Raw genomic sequence first — 20010 nt, forward strand, 5'->3', positions numbered from 1 at the left:
AGACTTGCAGTCACGCAGGTGTAGTAACTGGTAATTGCTCATCTCTGTCATTCTCTGCTCCTTCCTGCAGCCTGCTCTAGCCTGGACTACCTTCCGCGTTGGCCTCTACTGTGGGGTCTTCATAGTCCTCGCTATCTCCTTCCTCCTCACTGGTACGTTCACACACAACCATGCTATTAAGGCCTTTTTACTGGGGGTTAGATAACAGATACAGAGGAAATGAGGCTTACAATTTAGACTTGGCATTAGGGGGAACTCAAGTTAGTTTTGCATACTGTATTGTAGCTTCAGATATTTGAAGGAGATTGACATGATCGAATTGCTATTATTCTTTTTCAGGTGCTGTACTCATCCGGTATGAGAACGTGTGGCCTCTGGTGCGTATCTACCGAGGTGGCTTCCTGCTGATTGAATTCCTCTTCCTGTTGGGCATTAACACCTACGGCTGGCGCCAGGCGGGGGTCAACCACGTGCTCATCTTCGAGTTGAACCCTCGCAGCAACCTCTCCCACCAGCACCTGTTTGAGGTAAGGGAGAACCAGGGGATGCACAAGGATAATGAGCAAGAATTCAGTCAGACAGTAGTGAAAATAATGGAGAGAAGACATCCTCTTGTGTGACCACCGGAGCGAGAATGCGCTGAATAATGGAAATAAAAAATGGTCAATAATCAATACTAATCTGAAGACATACACTAGGGTTTTTTTTCTGATCATATTTCCAAGGACAATGTGTATACTGCTTTATAAAGGCAATTTACTGACAATTTGATAGTTTAATACCTTTGTGTCTTCTGTAGATTGCTGGTTTCCTGGGGGTGCTGTGGTGTTTGAGCATCCTGTCCTGTCTGTACTCTGAGTACACCATGCTGCCCATGCAGGTCAACCCTCTCATCCTCTACGGCTTCATGCTCCTCTTCCTCATCAACCCCTTCAAGACTGGCTACTACAAGTCCCGCTTCTGGCTGCTCAAACTTCTGGTGAGCTCCTTCTCCACTGGAACTACTGCAATATAATGATGATATTATATCAGTACAATGAAACCTGACTCAACTGGTGTTTGTGTGTGTACAACACTGTATTTGATACCTATCTCACATTCTATATTGTGTTCCATGTATTCGGCTTATCTTTTCTTTGTCTGATGTTTACTGGCTTTGGTGATGGGGGTTAGGAGGATTCAGTGTGTGTGAGAGACAGAGGCCAGTGGGGTGGGGGATAATAGGATACAGGCGTGTCCCTGGGGATGTGGCGACTGTGGCTGTGCAATCATTACAGGGATGGATCCATCAGTATGCTGCTCCTCCAACCTTCCCCATCTCCCAAGCATCCCCAGCCCTCTCCAGCTCTGATTGTGCCCCACTTGGGCCTGTGCACCATTCTAGAGATGCACACGCCCACACTGAACACAGGCGCTAACCAAAATCAAGGAACAAAGCGAGACAGATTGCCTGGTGTGTTCGTTTACGCAATGAATACATTTAAAATAATTTTTATCCTCTGGATGTCTTTGTACGATTGGGATGTTGTGGAGATCAGTAAGGACATAGATTGACATGTAGAAATCCTTCATTAGCACACATACAGTGTATTCGGAAAGTATTGCGACTCCTTGACTTTTTCCACATTTTGTAATGTTACAGCCTTATTATAAAATGGATTAAATCATTTTTTTTGCCTCATCAATCTACACACAATACCCCATAATGACAAAGCAAAAACAGGTTTATAGACATTTTTACAAATGTATAAAAAATAATACACTGAAATATTACATTTACATAAACATTCAGACACTTTACTCAGTACTTTGTTGAAGCACCTTTGGCAGCGACTACAGCCTCGAGTCTTCTTGGGTATGACGCTACAAGCTTGGCACACCTGTATTTGGGGAGTTTCTTCCATTCTTCTCTGCTGATCCTCTCAAGCTGTCAGGTTGGCTGGGGAGCGTCGCTGTACAGCTATTTTCAGGTCTTTCCAATGATTTTCGATCGGGTTCAAGACCGGGCTCTGGCTGGGCCACTCAAGGACATTCAGAGATAGGTCCCAAAGCCACTCCTGCGTTGTCATGGCTGTGTGCTTAGGATTGTTGTCCTGTTGGATGGTCCTGTTGGATGGTCCTGAGGTCCTGGCACTCTGGAGCAGGTTTTCCTCAAGGATCTTTCTGTACTTTGCTCCATTCATCTTTGCCCCGATCCTGACTTGTCTGGAGGGCCCGGCCTCTGAAAAACATCCTTACAGCATGCTGCTGCCACCACCATGCTTCACCGTAGGGATGGTGCCAGGCTTCCTCCAGACGTGACGCTTGGCATTCAAGCCAAAGAGTTCAATCTTGGTTTCATCAGACCAGAGAATCATCTTTCTCATGGTCTGAGAGTCCTTTAGGTGCCTTTTGGCAAACTCCAAGCAGGCTATCGTGTGCCTTTTTACTGAGAAGTGGCTTCCGTCTGGCCACTCTAAAGGCCTGATTGGTGGAGTGCTGCAGCGATGGTTGTCCTTCTGGAAGGTTCTCCCATCTCCACAGATAAACTCTGGAGCTCTGTCAGAGTGACTATCGGGTTTTTGGTCTCCTCTCTGACCAAGGCCCTTCTGCCCCGATTGTTCAGTTGGGCCGAGCGGTCTGCTCTAGGAAGAGTCTTGGTGGTTCCAAACATCTTCCATTTAAGAATGATGGCCCCTGTGTTCTTGGGGACCTTGAATGCTGCAGACTGTGGGATCTTATATAGACAGTTGCCTTTTACAAATCATATCCAATCAATTGAATTTACCACAGGTGGACTCCAATCAAGTTGTAGAAACATCTCAAGGATGATAAATGGAAACAGGACGCACCTGAGCTCAATTTAGAGTCTCCTAACAAAGGGTCTGAATACTTATAGAAATAAGCTATTTAATACATTTGCAAAAAATTCTATAAACCTGTTTTCACTTTGTCATTATGGGGTATTGTATGTAGATGTATGAGGATATTTTGTATTGAATCCATTTTAGAATAACATAACAAAATGTGGAAAAAGGGAAGTGGTCTTAATACTTTCCGAATGCTTTGATATATAACAGGTTGAATCAATACTGCGGCTGAGACAATACGGGGACTGGGTGAGGCTGCATAGTGAGGCTGCATAGTGAGGCTGCATAGTGAGGCTGCATAGTGAGGCTGCATAGTGAGGCTGCATAGTGAGGCTGCAGAGCATACAGAGAGATGGGCTGGTGAAATGTCAGGCTTGACCTGGAGGCAAGAGGGTGAGAGGATCATTCCCATTCAGCCACAGTCTCATTCACAGACCCCAGATAACATAATCCAGTCCCAACAAAAACCATACCTGAAACACTAGTTAACCCAATCTTATTAGACTATATTAAATCAAACCGCTGCAGAGGCACTGCTCTTCAGCTGACCCGGTGCTGATCCCAGACATGTTTAGGGCATGTGTGGTGTGTCAGGTTGGATACTGTGTGTGTCAGCGATACTATTGCTGGTGTGGCGACAGCCCTGTTGAATGAGATTGACACACTCCAACTAGAGCCTCGTTAGGCTTTTCCACACGGATCCACCAGTTCATTTACTGTAGGGAGATGCAAGGACTGCTGGTTGCTTCAGGGCTCATGCCCTCAACACGTTCCAGCTCATTTTGCTCTGCCCTCTCCCCTTCCACTGCTCTAATACCCTGTACATGACAGCCTCATTAGCTGCATGACAATGAGCTTCCTCCATGTTGAAGTCTCAGAGCCGAGGTCTCTGCGTTTATGTCCCTTCTCTTTTGTTAATTTGTACTGTCTGTTTTGCGTTCATGTGAGACAAGCATGTAGTAGTATTAGTATGCAGATGTATACTTTAGACAGAAGAGCTGTCAATGTTTTCCTAACCTCAGACTATTTCAATAAGCAATGCAACCCCTCCCCCCCTTTCAGTGTTAGCGTATGTATTTAATCCTGTGTCCTGTATGGGACTAATACATCTGTCTGTCTCCCAGTTCCGTGTGTTCACGGCGCCGTTCCACCGCGTGGAGTTTGCAGACTTCTGGCTGGCCGACCAGCTCAACTCTCTGGTGATTGTACTGATGGACCTGGAGTATCTCATCTGCTTCTACAGCTTTGAGCTCAAATGGACCGACCGCAAAGGCCTCCTGCCCATGTTCAACGGTGAGTTAGAGCACTGGCTCCCTTTAGCTAGGTACTAGTTATGGTCTAAGTACAGGACTGGTAGTAGCTGAATGTACACTGCTCCAAGAAATAAAGGGAGCACTAAAATAACACATCCTAGATCTGAATGAATGAAATATTCTTATTAAATACTTTTTTCTTTACATAGTTGAATGTGCTGACAACAAAATCACACAAAAATGATCAATGGAAATCAAATTTATCAACCCATGGAGGTCTGGATTTGGAGTCACACTCAAAATGAAAGTGGAAAACCACACTACAGGCTGATCCAACTTTGATGTAATGTCCTTAAAACAAGTCAAAATGAGGATCAGTAGTGTGTGTGGCCTCAACGTGCCTGTATGACCTCCCTACAATGCCTCGGCATGCTCCTGATGAGGTGGCGGATGGTCTCCTGAGGGATCTCCTCCCAGACCTGGTCTAAAGCATCCGCCAGCTCCTGGACAGTCTGTGGTGTAACGTGGCGTTGGTGGATGGAGCGAGACATGATGTCCCAGATGTGCTCAATTGGATTCAGGTCTGGGGAACTGGCGGTCCATAGCATCAATGCCTTCCTCTTGCAGGAACTGCTGACACACTCCAGTCACATGAGGTCTAGCATTGTCTTGCATTAGGAGGAACCCAGGGCCAACCGCACCAGCATATGGTCTCACAAGGGGTCTGAGGATCTCATCTCGGTACCTAATGGCAGTCAGGCTACCTCTGGCGAGCACATGGAGGGCTGTGCGGCCCCCCAAAGAAATGCCACCCCACACCATGACTGACCCACCGCCAAACCGGTCATGCTAGAGGATGTTGCAGGCAGCAGAACGTTCTCCACGGCGTCTCCGGACTCTGTTACGTGTGCTCAGTGTGAACCTGCTTTCATCTGTGAAGAGCACAGGGTGCCAGTGGCAAATTTTCCAATCTTGGTGTTCTCTGGCAAATGCCAAACGTCCTGCACGGTGTTGGGCTGTAAGCACAACCCCCCACCTGTGGACGTCGGGCCCTCGTACCACCCTCATGTTTCTGACCGTTTGAGCAGACACGTGCACATTTGTGGCCTGCTGGAGGTCATTTTGCAGGGCTCTGGCAGTGCTCCTCCTGCTCCTCCTTACACAAAGGCGGAGGAGCGGTCCTGCTGCTGGGTTGTTGCCCTCCTACGGCCTCCTCCACGTCTCCTGATGTACTGGCCTGTCTCCTGGTAGCGCCTCCATGCTCTGGACACTACGCTGACAGACACAGCAAACCTTCTTGCCACAGCTCGCATTGATGTGCCATCCTGGATGGGCTTCACTCCCTGAGCCACTTGTGTGGGTTGTAGACTCCGTCTCATGCTACCACTAGAGTGAAAGCACCGCCAGCATTCAAAAGTGACCAAAACATCAGCCAGGAAGCATAGGAACTGAGAAGTGGTCTGTGGTCACCATCTGCAGAACCACTCCTTTATTGGAGGTGTCTTGCTAATTGCCTATAATTTCCACCTGTTGCCTATTCCATTTGCACAACAGCATGTGAAATGTATTGTCAATCAGTGTTGCTTCCTAAGCGGACAGTTTGATTTCACAGAAGTGTGATTGACTTGGAGTTACATTGTGTTGTTTAAGTGTTCCCTTTATTTTTTTGAGCAGTGTATGTTACCTGTATATTATGCTGGTTCATCAGCTCTGTTTGAACTCATTTTTAACAGTTTTGTTTGGGAGATATGTGCGGAGTCTAAATGGTTTAGCTCGATCTAACTCCGGTCAATAGACACTGTTGTCCATGTTCAGAGGGGTCTGTCTGTTCTGTCTGTCTGTGAAATTAGTCATTAATGGTTCTCCTCAGTAGTCTGCAGCCTGACAAATCAGCAGCCAGGTAATTGATTGGAAACGTTTGGGTCCAGCTAGCCTCTGCCGAGTCCCCAACAACTGGATGTTCCGGTTTTCAGGCGACACTCCATCTTAACTCCTCCTCCACATTTACTGGATTGGTTGAACAGTGCAGAAGAGAACACCAGCGACAGTTTTTTCCCCTCTAGTCAAGACCAGTGTCTAGGGCAGCGGTTCCCAAACTAGTGATGCCTGTATGAAAATGGGGTGGCGGAAGAATTTCCAAAATTCTGAAAAAATACAAAGCATTCACGGGTCATTACGGAGAGGATTTGGTTCCTGAGAGAAAGGGAATACACTGCCGTCTCCCTCAGAGAATTAAAACTCATGGTACCCTTCGCCAGCTCATATCTGTGTGAATCTGGATTCAGCAGTGCTCTTGTCTACATTAAAACCAGATATTGATCCAGGTTGGATGTGACAGCAGAGATGAGGTGCGCACTGTTGACCACGCCCCCTGACTTAGAGAAGTTCCGACGCGACATGCATCAAGCACACCCATCTCGTTCCGTGGTGGTGAGATGAGACATTATGTCAGACTTATTTGTAATTGACTGTCTTAGCCCCAATGTAACGGTTATCGTCGGGAGAAAGAGAGGACCAAGGTGTAGCGTGGTAAGTATTCATTGTAATTTAATAAAGAATGAATACTGAAACAAAAACAATACACGACAAACGAACAGTCCTGAACGGTGCAACAAAACACAGACACCCACAATTCAAAAGTGAAACCAGGCTACCTAAGTATGATTCTCAATCAGGGACAACGATTGACAGCTGCCTCTGATTGAGAACCATACCAGGCAGAACACAGAAAATCCCAAATCATAGAAAAAAGAACATAGACAACCCACCCAACTCACGCCCTGACCATACTAAAACAAAGACATAACAAAGGAACTAAGGTCAGAACATGACACCCAAATGAAAAGTATGTGATCGTGAGTTGAGAAGACAATTAAAAATACTGTTAGAATGTTTTGCAATTGACTGCCATAGCCCCAATTAAAAGAAGTTAACATGGTCTGTTAATTACATCATTTTTTGGTTAGGGGTCAAAATGACGAAAAAAGGTTGGGAACCCCTGATGTAGGGGATTTAGTTTCAGGTGTTTCTTTTATAGCTGCTACATTAGGGTCCAGCAATGTGACTTTCATGCTGATTAGCTGTCCACTCAGAGGGCTGCTACTGCTCTGTGTGTGGGAGGGATGGAGAGAGAGCAGCATAGTGCAGAATGACAATGAGTCTGGGACTACAGACATAAAAACAAATATATAAGTAGTAATTTAGCAGACGCTCTTATCCAGAGCAACTCACAGTAGTGAGTGCATACATTTTTGTTTGTACTTTTTCATACTCGTCCCACATGGGAATAGAACCCACAAGCCTGATGTTGTAAGCACCATGCTCTACCAACAGAGCCACACGGGAGCAACCTGTGTGAGTCCAACAAATCCATTAATGTCCATCCTGGCATCCTCCCATTCCAACAGAACAGTACAACAGTTCTAGCTGTAAGAATGGTTGATACCAGAACCATATACACAATGTAAATATGGATGTGGTTGATACCAGAACCATTTACACAATGTAAATATGGATGTGGTTGATACCAGAACCATATACACAATGTAAATATGGATGTGGTTGATACCAGAACCATATACACAATGTAAATATGGATGTGGTTGATACCAGAACCATATACACAATGTAAATATGGATGTGGTTGATACCAGAACCATATACACAATGTAAATATGGATGTGGTTGATACCAGAACCATATACACAATGTAAATATGGATGTGGTTGATACCAGAACCATATACACAATGTAAATATGGATGTGGTTGATAAATGTTTTAATGTTTATGTTGTTGTTAATTTTCTCCCCCTTTCCGACCAGGTGATTACACGTGTCATAGTTACTCCTACGGTCTCCGTGCCATCATCCAGTGTCTGCCCGCTTGGTTCCGTTTCGTGCAGTGCCTCCGTCGGTACCGAGACACCAAGCGAGCTTTCCCTCACCTTGTCAACGCTGGCAAATACTCCACCACTTTCTTTGTGGTCACCTTCGCCGCACTCTACAGCACCCACAAAGGTAAGGAGACAACCAACTCTCTGAGCCAGTTGGACAGTCAGGGGAGGATCATTGGAAGTGGAGTATTAGCAGATGTGTTATTGCGCTGTAGACTACAGACTGGGGTTTTGAGGTGATGGGAGGGGAATGTCAGGCTGAATGCTGAGGCTCAGACCATCACAAGCTGTATGAAGAAACAGAAATCAGAGATGAACTTGAGTGCAAATGGTTTGTCACTGGAATAACGATGTCAACCCTGGATTTATTTTCTGTTAGTCGATGCCTCATTATAATAGAAAGGAGAAAGTACAAAGCTCAACATTTCAGTCGCGAGAGAGGGAGGATACCATTTAGTATCAAGGAAGTTAAAGCTTGTCATTAGAATTCAAGACACTATTCTCCAGCTCCGCAATTAGCCGCTGATTATTCTGATTCAGAAACATTGTCACAAAAGAGGAAGTGTACAAAGACATCCCTTCAATATTCAGCCTTTCTGCTATCTCATCTTGGCTGCTTAGATCTTTTTCCAAGTCGATAATCTCAAAGCAGTTTGCTAAGTGGTTTTTGCCATTTCATTATTTATAAACTTGTTCGTCAACGGTCAATATATTATGTTTGTGCAAATGCCAGCTTTTAAATCTCAGCTCAACCTTTTAAAAATGGTAAATGTTAATTCACAGCATGAATTTTTCTTCATTTTTCAATATAAATTTAAATCAATATTTGTGTTTCTTCTGTAACCTGACTCTTGGTTTGGCTGTGGGTTTGGAGGTAGTGAGGAGGTTTTAGGTTGTTAGGAAACGAGACCATTAAGGGCTTTTCCTCCTCCAGTCACTCCGTCCGTACCTCTAGTCTTCAGCCCTGTGGACCCTGGACTAATGGGCACTCTTCATTTCATATGCTGTGTGAAGACCTCTTTCATCCCCCTCTTTTTGAATGAAGAGGTAGAGTCCGGGTCGTTAAATGAGAAGGGATGGAGGGAATATCCAGACTACAATGCCCAGTTAACCATCTGTCTTTCACCTGCGTTGGCATGGCTACTAAATCTAGAATTTACAGAAAGTGAATGCACAGGCTGGCCATAGATATTTGAAGCATGTTCTCCATGGTCATTAAATTGTTCAGTCCAGTGCTCTTTATTGTTGCTAGACTGTATGTTGTTATGTCTGCTGTATAGGCCTACCGCCTAAAGTCTAGCCAGATGTGGAGGAGTGGTGCATCTCGGCCCCTGAGTTTGACAGTTCTGATGTGACACAGTAAATGGGATACATAGAGTTAGGCCTGGACCGGAGCACCCAAATTACACAGCATCTGTTTCACCAGCAGAACAGAATGCATACTGATCATCGGCCAGTATTGAATCATGTTTGGCAGGGTAGCCTAGTGGTTAGTGCGTTGGCCTAGTAATTGGAAGGTTGCAAGTTCAAACCCCTGAGCTGACAAGGTACAAATCTGTCGTTCTGCCCCTGAATAGGCAGTTAATCCACTGTTCCTAGGCTGTCATTGAAAATAAGAATTTGTTCTTAACTGACTTGCCTGGTTAAATAAAATGTTCATGCTGTGCACAGTGGTAGTAAATCAGCACAGGAAATTCTGGCAGGGCTACCAGGTTGTGTATAGATATTGTACATCCACAAAGGAGTTTTCTGATGTTGCTTTGTGACCTCATTGATCCCAGTATTATACCACTACCACAGAGAATTGTTCTCGACTCACGTTGCAATAAATGTACAAGGTGAATCGATGCACAGGGTCAAATGTACCCTCCTACTATTTAGGTATTACGATATAGTAAAGGAGATGGATTCATGTCAAGGTAAAAGACTGAATTTGTGCAGAGAAGTATTTGGCAGTCCTGTGAACAGATCAGTAAAGTAATAATCATCTATGAATACATCAAAGAACAATGGTGTTTATGCAGTCCCACTTGATGTTCCAGGGTATGTAGAAATGGGGGATTTCCTGATTCAGACTTTAGAATGTATAGTCCCTAGCACTACAGGATATTAAGCCTGACAGTAAGGCCAAAGACTTTATTCAGGATCAATATGGGATCTGCTCTTGTACAGTAGTAGCTTCACTAAATGCTGTTTTAGATGCAGGAGAGCTGAGCAGTCATGCAAATGTAAGCCCTTAGGAATGCTTTCATGAACTGCCCAGGCCGTGGGGAGAGTAATACTGCAAGGTTAGCTGGAACGAGTAGCATAATTCTGGTGGAAGGACACTCACTGACTGATATAGTATAGGAGGGACAATGGATCGGGTAGATTACATGGTCTAGTTGAGACTGAGACAAAGGAATAATAGACCTTTTGAGGAAGTGAGAGTCGAGCACTAATGAAGATACAATAAAAAGTAGAACTAGTGTGAAGGATCAGCGAAAAATCTGATATGAGATGAGATTGAGAGAGGAAGAAGGAGAGCAGAGAGGGAGGGGTGGAGGCAGGGGGAAGAGGATGGACTAGCTGGATGAGAGTGAGCTGTAATAACTTGCCTGTGGCGAAACACATCTCTGGCGGATGCTGCTGGAATGGAGATGAGACCCAGGGCCAGACTGGCTGACTGAATAGGATTTTATCACTCACATAGACACACACATTGTCTACGTACACACAGCGGTAGCTGCCTGAACCACTGCATATGAAAGACTTCGATTTAAGTCAAATTGTTCTCACACTCCCCCTGTCGGGGTCATGATACCCACTGAACTCTGCCTCAACCCTGTTACGACCACACTATCTCTGGGACATACTGCCTATTATGATCAGCCTCATATTAAGTTGTAGGTTGAGTTCAGATCTAACTACTGGTATCTGCAATAGAAATTCATATGAATGTAAATGATACTCCAACCACACAGGTAGTAATGTCACCCTACGCAGATTCACGACCAATCCGCCATGTGAAATCAACATGTCACCTTCCCTGACTCAATAACCTTTATTTGTCTTGCTAGGAGTCCGTGTCTGATTGGATAGACTCTGTGAGGAGAGGGGGTGGAGATAGTGATGAGGCAGGCAGGTAATAGATTCTTTATCACCTGAACAGCAGTACAAGGCAGTCCAGGCAGGCGGCACCGTGGCAGATAACCCAAAGACAGATGATTGCTGTTCCCGTGTGCTTATTAACACCTTCAGTGGGAGGTGTGCCCTGGCCCTCTGGCCTTATGAAGTGTGCCTGTCACTGCAACATCCCAATCTCAAATGGCTTTTAACCGCTTAGGTGGTGGCTAGACACAAGCATTTAGTGAGCGTGACAGAAGCTAGTTACCCTCTATTGAGCTCCAGGTGAATGACGAGCCACCCACACTAGAGCCTCTGAGGACATCAGATGGACATCAGTTCTACCGAGCCCTGGAGACCAACCAGAAGGCTTAGTGATGGATGCTCCAGTTTTCCTTCATATTTGTGGATTGATGTGTTGTTAACTATATTAGACGGCCTTGAATTAGTACACATCAGAAGTACTTTTTGAAAGGGGTGGACATTCTTAAACAGGGACACTCGAAGTCAATCTCAATATGAATCATTGTTTATTGTCAGCTCGCTGGAGAGGGTCCAACCAACTCAATGCACCATAGTACACATGTCAATCAGGAGCTCTGCTTGGGCAGTCCCAGCAGTTGTCGTATACACAGACAAGTAAGTTATATTTACATGATTTAACATCATTAATTAATCATTACTGCTTTGTTTCATTCATGTGCCCGACCAATACTGCCTCATAACAGACCAACACCTCACGAGGCTTCTTCTCTCTAAGCTGAGACCTTGAAACTGAGATATCTTTAGCTTGTTCTCAAAACAAGGTCTGGGCGTACTGCCAAATTGCAGCTACTGAGAGTGAGGATTTGTTCAGTCAGCCACTTGCATGAACACAGAAATGTTTTTTTTGAACCGCACATAAATAGAACACAGAAATTAGTTATAAGAAAAGCACAAACATTAAAATTCCATTACGGGGGGAGGCACACAACATGGACGTTTTTAGGATGAATCTCAGCAGGGAATGTTGGGGTAATGTGGGGACACGCTACTGGATGAGGTAGTCTGATTCAGAGTCCACTGTCTGGGTGAGAGCAGGGCTGGAGGGACCAGTGTAAATCTCTGTGAAAAATGTCCCCTGTTCATTTCCTGGCGCCCTGGTGGCAGTAAGTGGGAGGCATTGACCATGACGGATGTCACTGTCCCTGTCTGTGTGGTCAGGTCAGACTGTGAATCTAACCCGTTTGTCAGTGAGCACATACAGACACACACACACTGTCACTTTATGACCAAGGTCCAAAGTCTCAGCTCTTGTGAATCTTGATTACTTGTCACATTCCTTAGTTAATGGGAACAGTAACCTACACCAGCCTATTCGAAGATGCACAGTAGACTTACCCAGTGGATTTACCACAGCCATTTCCAGTTCAGTCAGTCAGAAATCTACACCTGGGTATAGCTGGCTGGTGTGAATAGTTGTGATAAGAGTGGTTATGTATCATTGAGTGATGTGTCTCCCCAGGCCTAGGTGTCCCGTTGCTAGTGTCGGTGTGTGAGTCTGTCACACAGTGTTAGGCCATACTCTCGTTTATGTCACAGCGGGAGAGAGCTCTCTGTGAACGCTGGGTTCAGCCCAGAGACCGGGCAGACCAGACTAGAATAGCTCAGTCATCAATAATCCCCCAGGCATTTCAGGCTGTCGTTGGAGCAGCATGGGAGTGTGGCCTAGTCAAAACACACAGCTATGACACAGGGAAATCAACATGACACTGCAGCACAGCTGGTCGCCGTTACCTTTGTTACTGGCATGAGGTCAATGTTCAAAAAGAAATTAGAACATAATACATCATTAAATAAATATAAATGCACTTATATACTTAATAAGCATTTAATGTATATATATATATTTTTTTTTTTTTGCAAAGAGTTTTATTTGTAGTGAATTGCCAGACTGAAGGACACAACAACATATAGTTTCAAGAGCCTCTGAATAGTTTCCCAAGGGCTAGCATGTTCTTTTCCATCCATGGTAACCTGTCTCAGGAAACGTACTATTTATGGTACAAGTTCTCCCTCTAGTGGGGATAGTGAAGACCGGAGACACATTTATGAACAAGCTGCTGTCCAAGTCTGCAGTTCCAAGCCGACAACTTAGCTATGTTTTCTTCTTAATTATCAAGTTATATACTGAGTGTACAAAACATTAGGAACACCTTCCTAATATTGAGTTGCACCCATTTGCCCCCAAAACAGCGTCAATTTGTCGGGGCATGGACTCTACAAGGTGTCAAGTGTTTCACAGGGATGCTGGACCATGTTGACTACAATGCTTCCCACAGTTGTGTCAAGTTGGCTGGATGTCCTTTGGATGGTGAATCATTCTTGATCCACACGGGAAACTGTTGCGTGTGAAAAACACAGCCGCGTTGCAGTTCTTGACACCCTCAAACCAGTGTGCCTGGCACCTTCTACCATACCCTGTTCACAGGAACTTCAATATGTTTTCTTGCCCATTCTCCCTCAGATTGCCATCCACATCGATTGAAGTGGATTTAACAAGTGATATCAATAAGGGATCATAGTTTTCACCTCGTCAGTCTGTGTGATGGAAAGATCTGGTGTTCCTAATGTTTTTTACACTGTGTATGCAGAGCGATTGTTCAAAATACTACCGTTATACGGACTAATGATGGAAAAATGTCTTGTTTGTGCTTCACAGAACAAAAGCATTCTGATGCAGACATGTTCTTCTACCTGCTGATGGTGTTCTCAGCCATCAGCTCCCTGTACACTCTGATCTGGGACCTGAAGATGGACTGGGGCCTGTTTGACCGTGGAGCAGGAGAGAACACCTTCCTCAGGGAGGAGATCGTCTACCCACAGAAAGTGAGTATTACATGCATATATATATATATATATATATGTATATATGACACACATACAGTCTTCCTCTGACCTGATGACTGTTCTATTTTCCAGGCATACTACTACTGTGCCATCATAGAGGACGTGATCCTGCGTTTCGCCTGGACCATCCAGATCTCCCTCACCACCATGACCAACATCCCCTCTGTGGGAGACATTGTGGGCACAGTGCTGGCGCCTCTAGAGGTGTTCAGGTGGGTTGGAGCATCACAGTCTCTCTCTCGTGCCCTCTTTCTCTCTCTCTCTTATATACCTCACTCTGAATCCACACACAGGCGTTTTGTCTGGAACTTCTTCCGTCTGGAGAACGAGCACCTGAATAACTGTGGTGAGTTCCGTGCTGTGAGGGACATCTCAGTGGCTCCGCTGAATGCTGACGACCAGACACTGCTGGAGCAGATGATGGACCAGGAGGACGGAGTCAGGAACCGCCAGGGCAAGAAGAGCTGGAAGCGCAGCTACAGCCTGTCTCTACGACGCCCTCTGATGTCCTCTCAGTACGAACCTTCTCTCTCTCTCACACACACGGCTAAGGCTAGGAGATTTTCCTGAAAACTTGACCTGAGTTTTTCCCGCTCAGGTCAATTGGTCAGGAAACCCTCAGGGTCCTCCGGGTTATGGCCATTGCCAGGAGTCTGTATATGGTGGCCTTGTGTTTGTCTGACAGTATCCATGTGTGTTCCTTCTCACGTCCAGATCATCCAAGAAGGACACCAAGGTGTTGATAGAGGATACGGATGATGAGGCCTTCAGCTGAGCCCAGGGCACCAGCTCTACACCCCCAGTGATCTTATCACTCCATCACAGAGCTGCCTCAACACACACACACACACACACATCGGCAGACATAGGCAGACAGATAGACACAAACTAATACATACATGCAGAGAAACACAACAATTAACTTACTCAAGCACAATCTCAGTATATGATATTGGTATAGATGAGGTGGAATTACACACACAGTTCTGTTGTTCAGACCAAGAGGGATACACACAGGAACATATTGGAGAAAAAACACCCAGACCTGGGATTTTCCAATGAGTACTTTTATTTTTTGTTAACAGACTCCTTTAGTTTCTTTTCTTTATGTTAATACTTTTTAGTTTGTATATTTGTTTTTGTAGTTCTTTGCCATTTTTAAAGATGTAATAATAGAGAATAAACAACTGTTTACATGCATTTAGTATATCAGGATCAACAGGGATAAGACATATTAATCAAAAAGACTAATAATAATAACCAACCCGAGCATGGACTCTGCAACATTAACCACAGCACATCAACCACATCAACTGGTTTCAACCTCTTGCTTCTTTTTCTACTCTGCGTTTTGGGTTGTTTTTTTTATTGAGTTGTAATAATGAAGTCGGTGTAAAACCCTGGCAGCACTTGCAGGAAAAGTGCATTTCATACAAACAAACCAAAACAACTTGTACAAAAATATCATTTGAACATATGAGTCTGTTAAAGTTGCTTTGTATATTTGTTCATGTGCGTTATTTGGATGTCAGAACTATTATGTACCCCATGTATTATTTAGAAGAATGACAATAGCTTGAGCATCTGTGCAATGATATTGATGTGTTTCTCAATGGTGGGAATGTTGTTAGACTTGTGCCATGCTTTCTAGAAGCCGTTGTTGTCGAAGAGTACAAACTCTTCAGGTGGCTCATTCTCCCTCTCATACAAGCTTGGCCCACAGATCAGTTAGTCAGCAACACGTTACAACTTCAAAGTTATCTAATTAGCTCATGGCAAGTGCCCTACACGTGCAAAACTGTACTTTGCTTTTCTGCCAAACGTGTTCTTTTAATTAATGTCGTTCGCTGGCGTATCATCAACCATCTAGCTAGCCTGAGAAGAATGGTCTGTTCTGTGCGGCGGTGGAGTTGAGAAGAGTGAGCGGTTTTTCCATTTCTCTGCCCTTTAGGAAAACGATCCCATTCTCTTTTGATCAGTCAACAACAAACGGCACTGTGACTGTTTTTCTATTGCAGTGTTTTCTACTGATGGTGTGGGGCACTTTGCGTCTGTTCTGTTGTTTTGCTATCAGCCTTCTCAGAACAGTGGCGACAGAGATCAGCGGACAGTGACCAGCGTTTCCACTGGGGTTCCTCTGACTGCCCAAGTAGGTCATGTGGAATCTTCACAGGATACTGTTGACATCTGAAGAGGGCTTTTCCATGGGAGGAATTCCCTGGTTAAACATGAGATCATCATGTCATGTCTGCTAGCCCTCGCACTCTCCAAATAACAGTCCTCACCCTGATCACTGTCATCTCTCTGAAAGATCTACCACTTTTACAACATAGCTGCTGCATCACCACTTGAATATAGAATGCATGCGTCATGTACAGTATCATAGGCCCTGGGACTCTGCATGTGTTGTTTTACTAGTGGTAGTGTTTGTCAGGCTTATTGACTAGAACAGGGACCAAGTGTGTGAGTCGTGTCTCTGCTGTGTCAGGTGATCTCTAATCCTGGAAAGACCTTGCTGTGAAACAGTAGTTCTCAGATCAGATAGCCATGATTAAACGGGCCTGTCCTCCTTGGGTTGTAAGGCCTGCAGTATTTACTGGGTTTTAAGGGTTAGTTCAAAGTTTCAAGTCTCAGTGGCCAAATATTCTGTTGAAGGTGTTACCAACTCATTCTACAGTACATGTCAGTTTCTCTTGCTTTTTTTTGGCAATGCACTTATCAACAAAGCTCATGATTTTGCTGTAATGTTTGCTTTAATGTACTTTTTATAACTTAGTGAATTTTGATTTTGCCAAGAAAAATAACACCATGGAAATTGTACAACTGTTAGCGCTCTTTTTGTTTGTCTAGTTTGTCACATGCATGCTTTACTTGTAGACAAATATTATTTGCGAGCACAATCTTTATCGGCTGTAACTTTGAAAGTGGGTAAGCCCCTTTTTGTGGGCTTTCTGGCTTTTCAAAGGAAGGATAAGTATGTCACTACCTGTTTCTCTCCCCTCCCAGTGTGTGAAATCCTGTCTCTCTCACTCTGTGGCTTAGCTGTTTACATGATGCAGTAGCCATGAGTTGATCAGCATGAGCTCGTCTTTATTGTTTAGACTATTGACGTGTCTAATGATAAATTACGGTTGGGGACCCAGCACAAAATCTGTGTAAATTGCAAAGTCCATAGGCTACAAAATGTGTTGCAAATGCTTAAAAGTGCCATCAACAACCAGAATGACATAATGGCTTGTGCCTTTGAGATATATTTCTTATTGTGGTGAGGATTGTAGTCAGAAAGACATATGGCACTTAGGGATGTGCCATGGCGTCTGGTACGTCATTAAAACCACTATCACAAAACACACAATTCAATTATCTAACTACGGAGTGCGTCCTCTTTGTTGGAAGTATAGTTGCTCCCACTTTCTTCTCTTCCCATACTCACGATAACTACTGAACAGGCCAGTCAACCAGTCTTTCCACCAAAAAAACACTGCTGCGAGGATGCCTTTACAATCCTTGTAGCTTTTGCATTTCAGGCCTTTTAAAGCAATGGAGAGCTCTTCTACCCCCACAAAACACAAATACACACTGTTTAATCTCATCTAAACCTCCCTCCAACATTGTCCTCTTGTCAGAGAGCAAAAACTTCTCCCTCCAACTTCATGATTGTTTTAGTATCGCTCTACCGATTGTCTTGCCTGCATGCTGGTTTTGTTTTCCACTGTACATATCTTTATTTATTTTTCATTATATGAAGAACACTGATTATTCTAGCTGTTCTGATCATTCTTGATTACATACAGTGCATTCAGAAAGTATTCAAACCCCTTCCATTTTCCACTTTGTTACGTTACAGCCTCATTCTAAAATAGTTATTTTTCCTCATCAAGCTACACACATTACCCCATAATGACAAAGCAAACAGGTTATATATTTTAGAAAATTGATTTTTTTAAATTCGACCTTAAATCACATTTACAAAGTATTCAGACCCTTTAATCAGTACTTTGTTGAAGCACTTTTGGCAGCGATTACAGCCTCGAGTCTTCTTGGATATGACGCTACAAGCTTGGCACACCTGCATTTGGGGAATTTCTCCCATTCTTCTCTGCAGATCCATTCAAGCTCTGTCAGGTTGGATGGGGATCATCTCTGCACAGCTATTTTCAGGGTCTCTCCAGAGAAGTTCGATCGGGTTCAAGTCCGGGCTTTGGCTGGGCCACAACAACATTGAGACTTGTCCCGAAGCCACTCCTGCGTCATCTTGGCTTTATGCTTATGGTCGTTGTCCTGTTGGAAGGTGAACCATTGCCCCAGTTTGAGGTCCTGGGCAGGCTTTCATCAAGGATCTCTCTGTACTTTGGTCCATTCATCTTTGCCTCGATCCTGACAAGTCTCCTGGTCCATGCCGCTAAAAAACAACCCCACACTGATGCTGCCTGCCACCACCATGCTTCACCGTAGGGATGGTGCCAGGTTTCCTCCAGACGTGACGCTTTCAGGGCAAAGAGTTCCATCTTGGTTTCATCATACTAGAGAATATTGTTTCTCATGGTCAGAGTCCTTTAGGTGCCTTTTGTCTTTTACTGAGTTGCTTCCATCTGGTCACGCTACCATAAAGGCCTGATTGGTAGAGTGCTGCAGAGATGGCTGTCCTTCTGGAAGGTTCTCCCATCTCTACAGAGGAACTCTGGAGCTCTGTCAGAGTGACCATCGGGTTCTTGGTCACCTCCCTGACCAAGGCCCTTTCAACCTGATTGCTCAGTTTAGCCGGGTGGCCAGCTCTAGGAAGAGTTGATGGTTCCAAACTTATCCATTTAAGAATGATGGAGGCCACTGTGTTTTTGGGGACCTGCAATGCTGCAGAAATGTTTTGGTAACCCTTCCCCAGATCTGTGCCGACAAATGTGGGACCTTATATAGAAAGGTGTGCCATTCCATATCATATCTAATCAATTGAATTTACCACAGGTGGACTCCAATCAAGTTGTAGAAACATCAAGGATGATCAATGGAAACAGGATGCTGTACGTCATTATAGGGTGTTGCATGTAGATTGAGAAAACCATATAATTCATTTTAGAACAAGGCTGAAACGTAATAAAATGTAGAAAAAGTGAAGGGGCCTGAAAACTTTCCAAATGCACTGCATATTTTGTTTTCCATATAGCTTCAAAACAAGCAGTATTCTAGGTGCTGATGAGCATTTTGATTGTTCACAATCCTGCATTCAAATGTAAAACCTGTTGAATTGTGTTTGTAAAAAAAGAAACAGTAGAAGTTCATCTGGATTGTGATTGGTCGTATTTTGTTGGGGTTTCAATACTTTTTCCTGGCTCCCTCATCCTCAGGGTTCATTGGCATCCAGGGCTACTGGAGGGAGGGGACTAGGGCTACTGGAGGGAGGGGACTAGGGGTTGGCACAACCCTCACTTCATAGTGTCAACACTAACAAGATACTAATGGAGGACATTATCTTAGAAGAATTCTAATGCATATACAGTGGCTTTGGAAAGTATTCAGACCCCTTGACTTTTTCCACATTGTTACATTACAGCCTTATTCTAAAACCTACACACAATACCTGACAAAGCAAAAACATGATTTGTAGCAATTTTTGCAAATTTATTCAATTTAAAACTAATACCTTATGTAAATAAGTATTCAGACCCTTTGCTATGAGACTCAAATTGAGCTCAGATGCATCATGTATCCATTGATCATCCTTGATGTTTCTACAACTTGATTGGAGTCCACCTGTGGTAAATTGATTGGACATGATTTGGAAAGACATACACATGTCAGAGCAAAAACCAAGCCATGAGGTTGAATTAGAGCTCCGAGACAGGATTGTGTCGAAGGCACAGATCTGAGGAAGGGTCCAAACACATTTCTGCAGCATTGAAGGTCGTCCCCAAGAACACAGTGGCCATCATTCTTAAATTGAAGAAGTTTGGACCCACCAAGTCTCTTTCTAGAGTTGCCTGGCCAAACTGAGCAATCGGGGGAGAAGGGCCTTGGTCAGGGAGG

General features: G+C 44.3%; 1 protein-coding gene across 1 annotated transcript in view; it reads left to right on the forward strand.

Annotated features, from left to right (window-relative positions):
- The window catches only part of LOC110521578 (solute carrier family 53 member 1), a 103022-nt gene extending 83751 nt beyond the window's left edge, over nucleotides 1-19271 (forward strand). The window contains exons 7-15 of the mRNA XM_021599217.3: nucleotides 71-152; nucleotides 340-527; nucleotides 800-979; nucleotides 3974-4142; nucleotides 7925-8119; nucleotides 13802-13968; nucleotides 14062-14201; nucleotides 14283-14504; nucleotides 14704-19271. Of these exons, the coding sequence (XP_021454892.1) occupies nucleotides 71-152; nucleotides 340-527; nucleotides 800-979; nucleotides 3974-4142; nucleotides 7925-8119; nucleotides 13802-13968; nucleotides 14062-14201; nucleotides 14283-14504; nucleotides 14704-14764 (1404 nt within the window). The 3' untranslated portion in view covers nucleotides 14765-19271. The remainder of the gene's footprint in view (nucleotides 1-70; nucleotides 153-339; nucleotides 528-799; nucleotides 980-3973; nucleotides 4143-7924; nucleotides 8120-13801; nucleotides 13969-14061; nucleotides 14202-14282; nucleotides 14505-14703) is intronic.
- The last annotated feature ends 739 nt before the right edge of the window (nucleotides 19272-20010 follow it).

Source organism: Oncorhynchus mykiss, chromosome 4 (genome assembly GCF_057628025.1).
Source record: "Oncorhynchus mykiss isolate SJ-2025 chromosome 4, ASM5762802v1, whole genome shotgun sequence".
Lineage (NCBI taxonomy): Eukaryota > Metazoa > Chordata > Actinopteri > Salmoniformes > Salmonidae > Oncorhynchus > Oncorhynchus mykiss.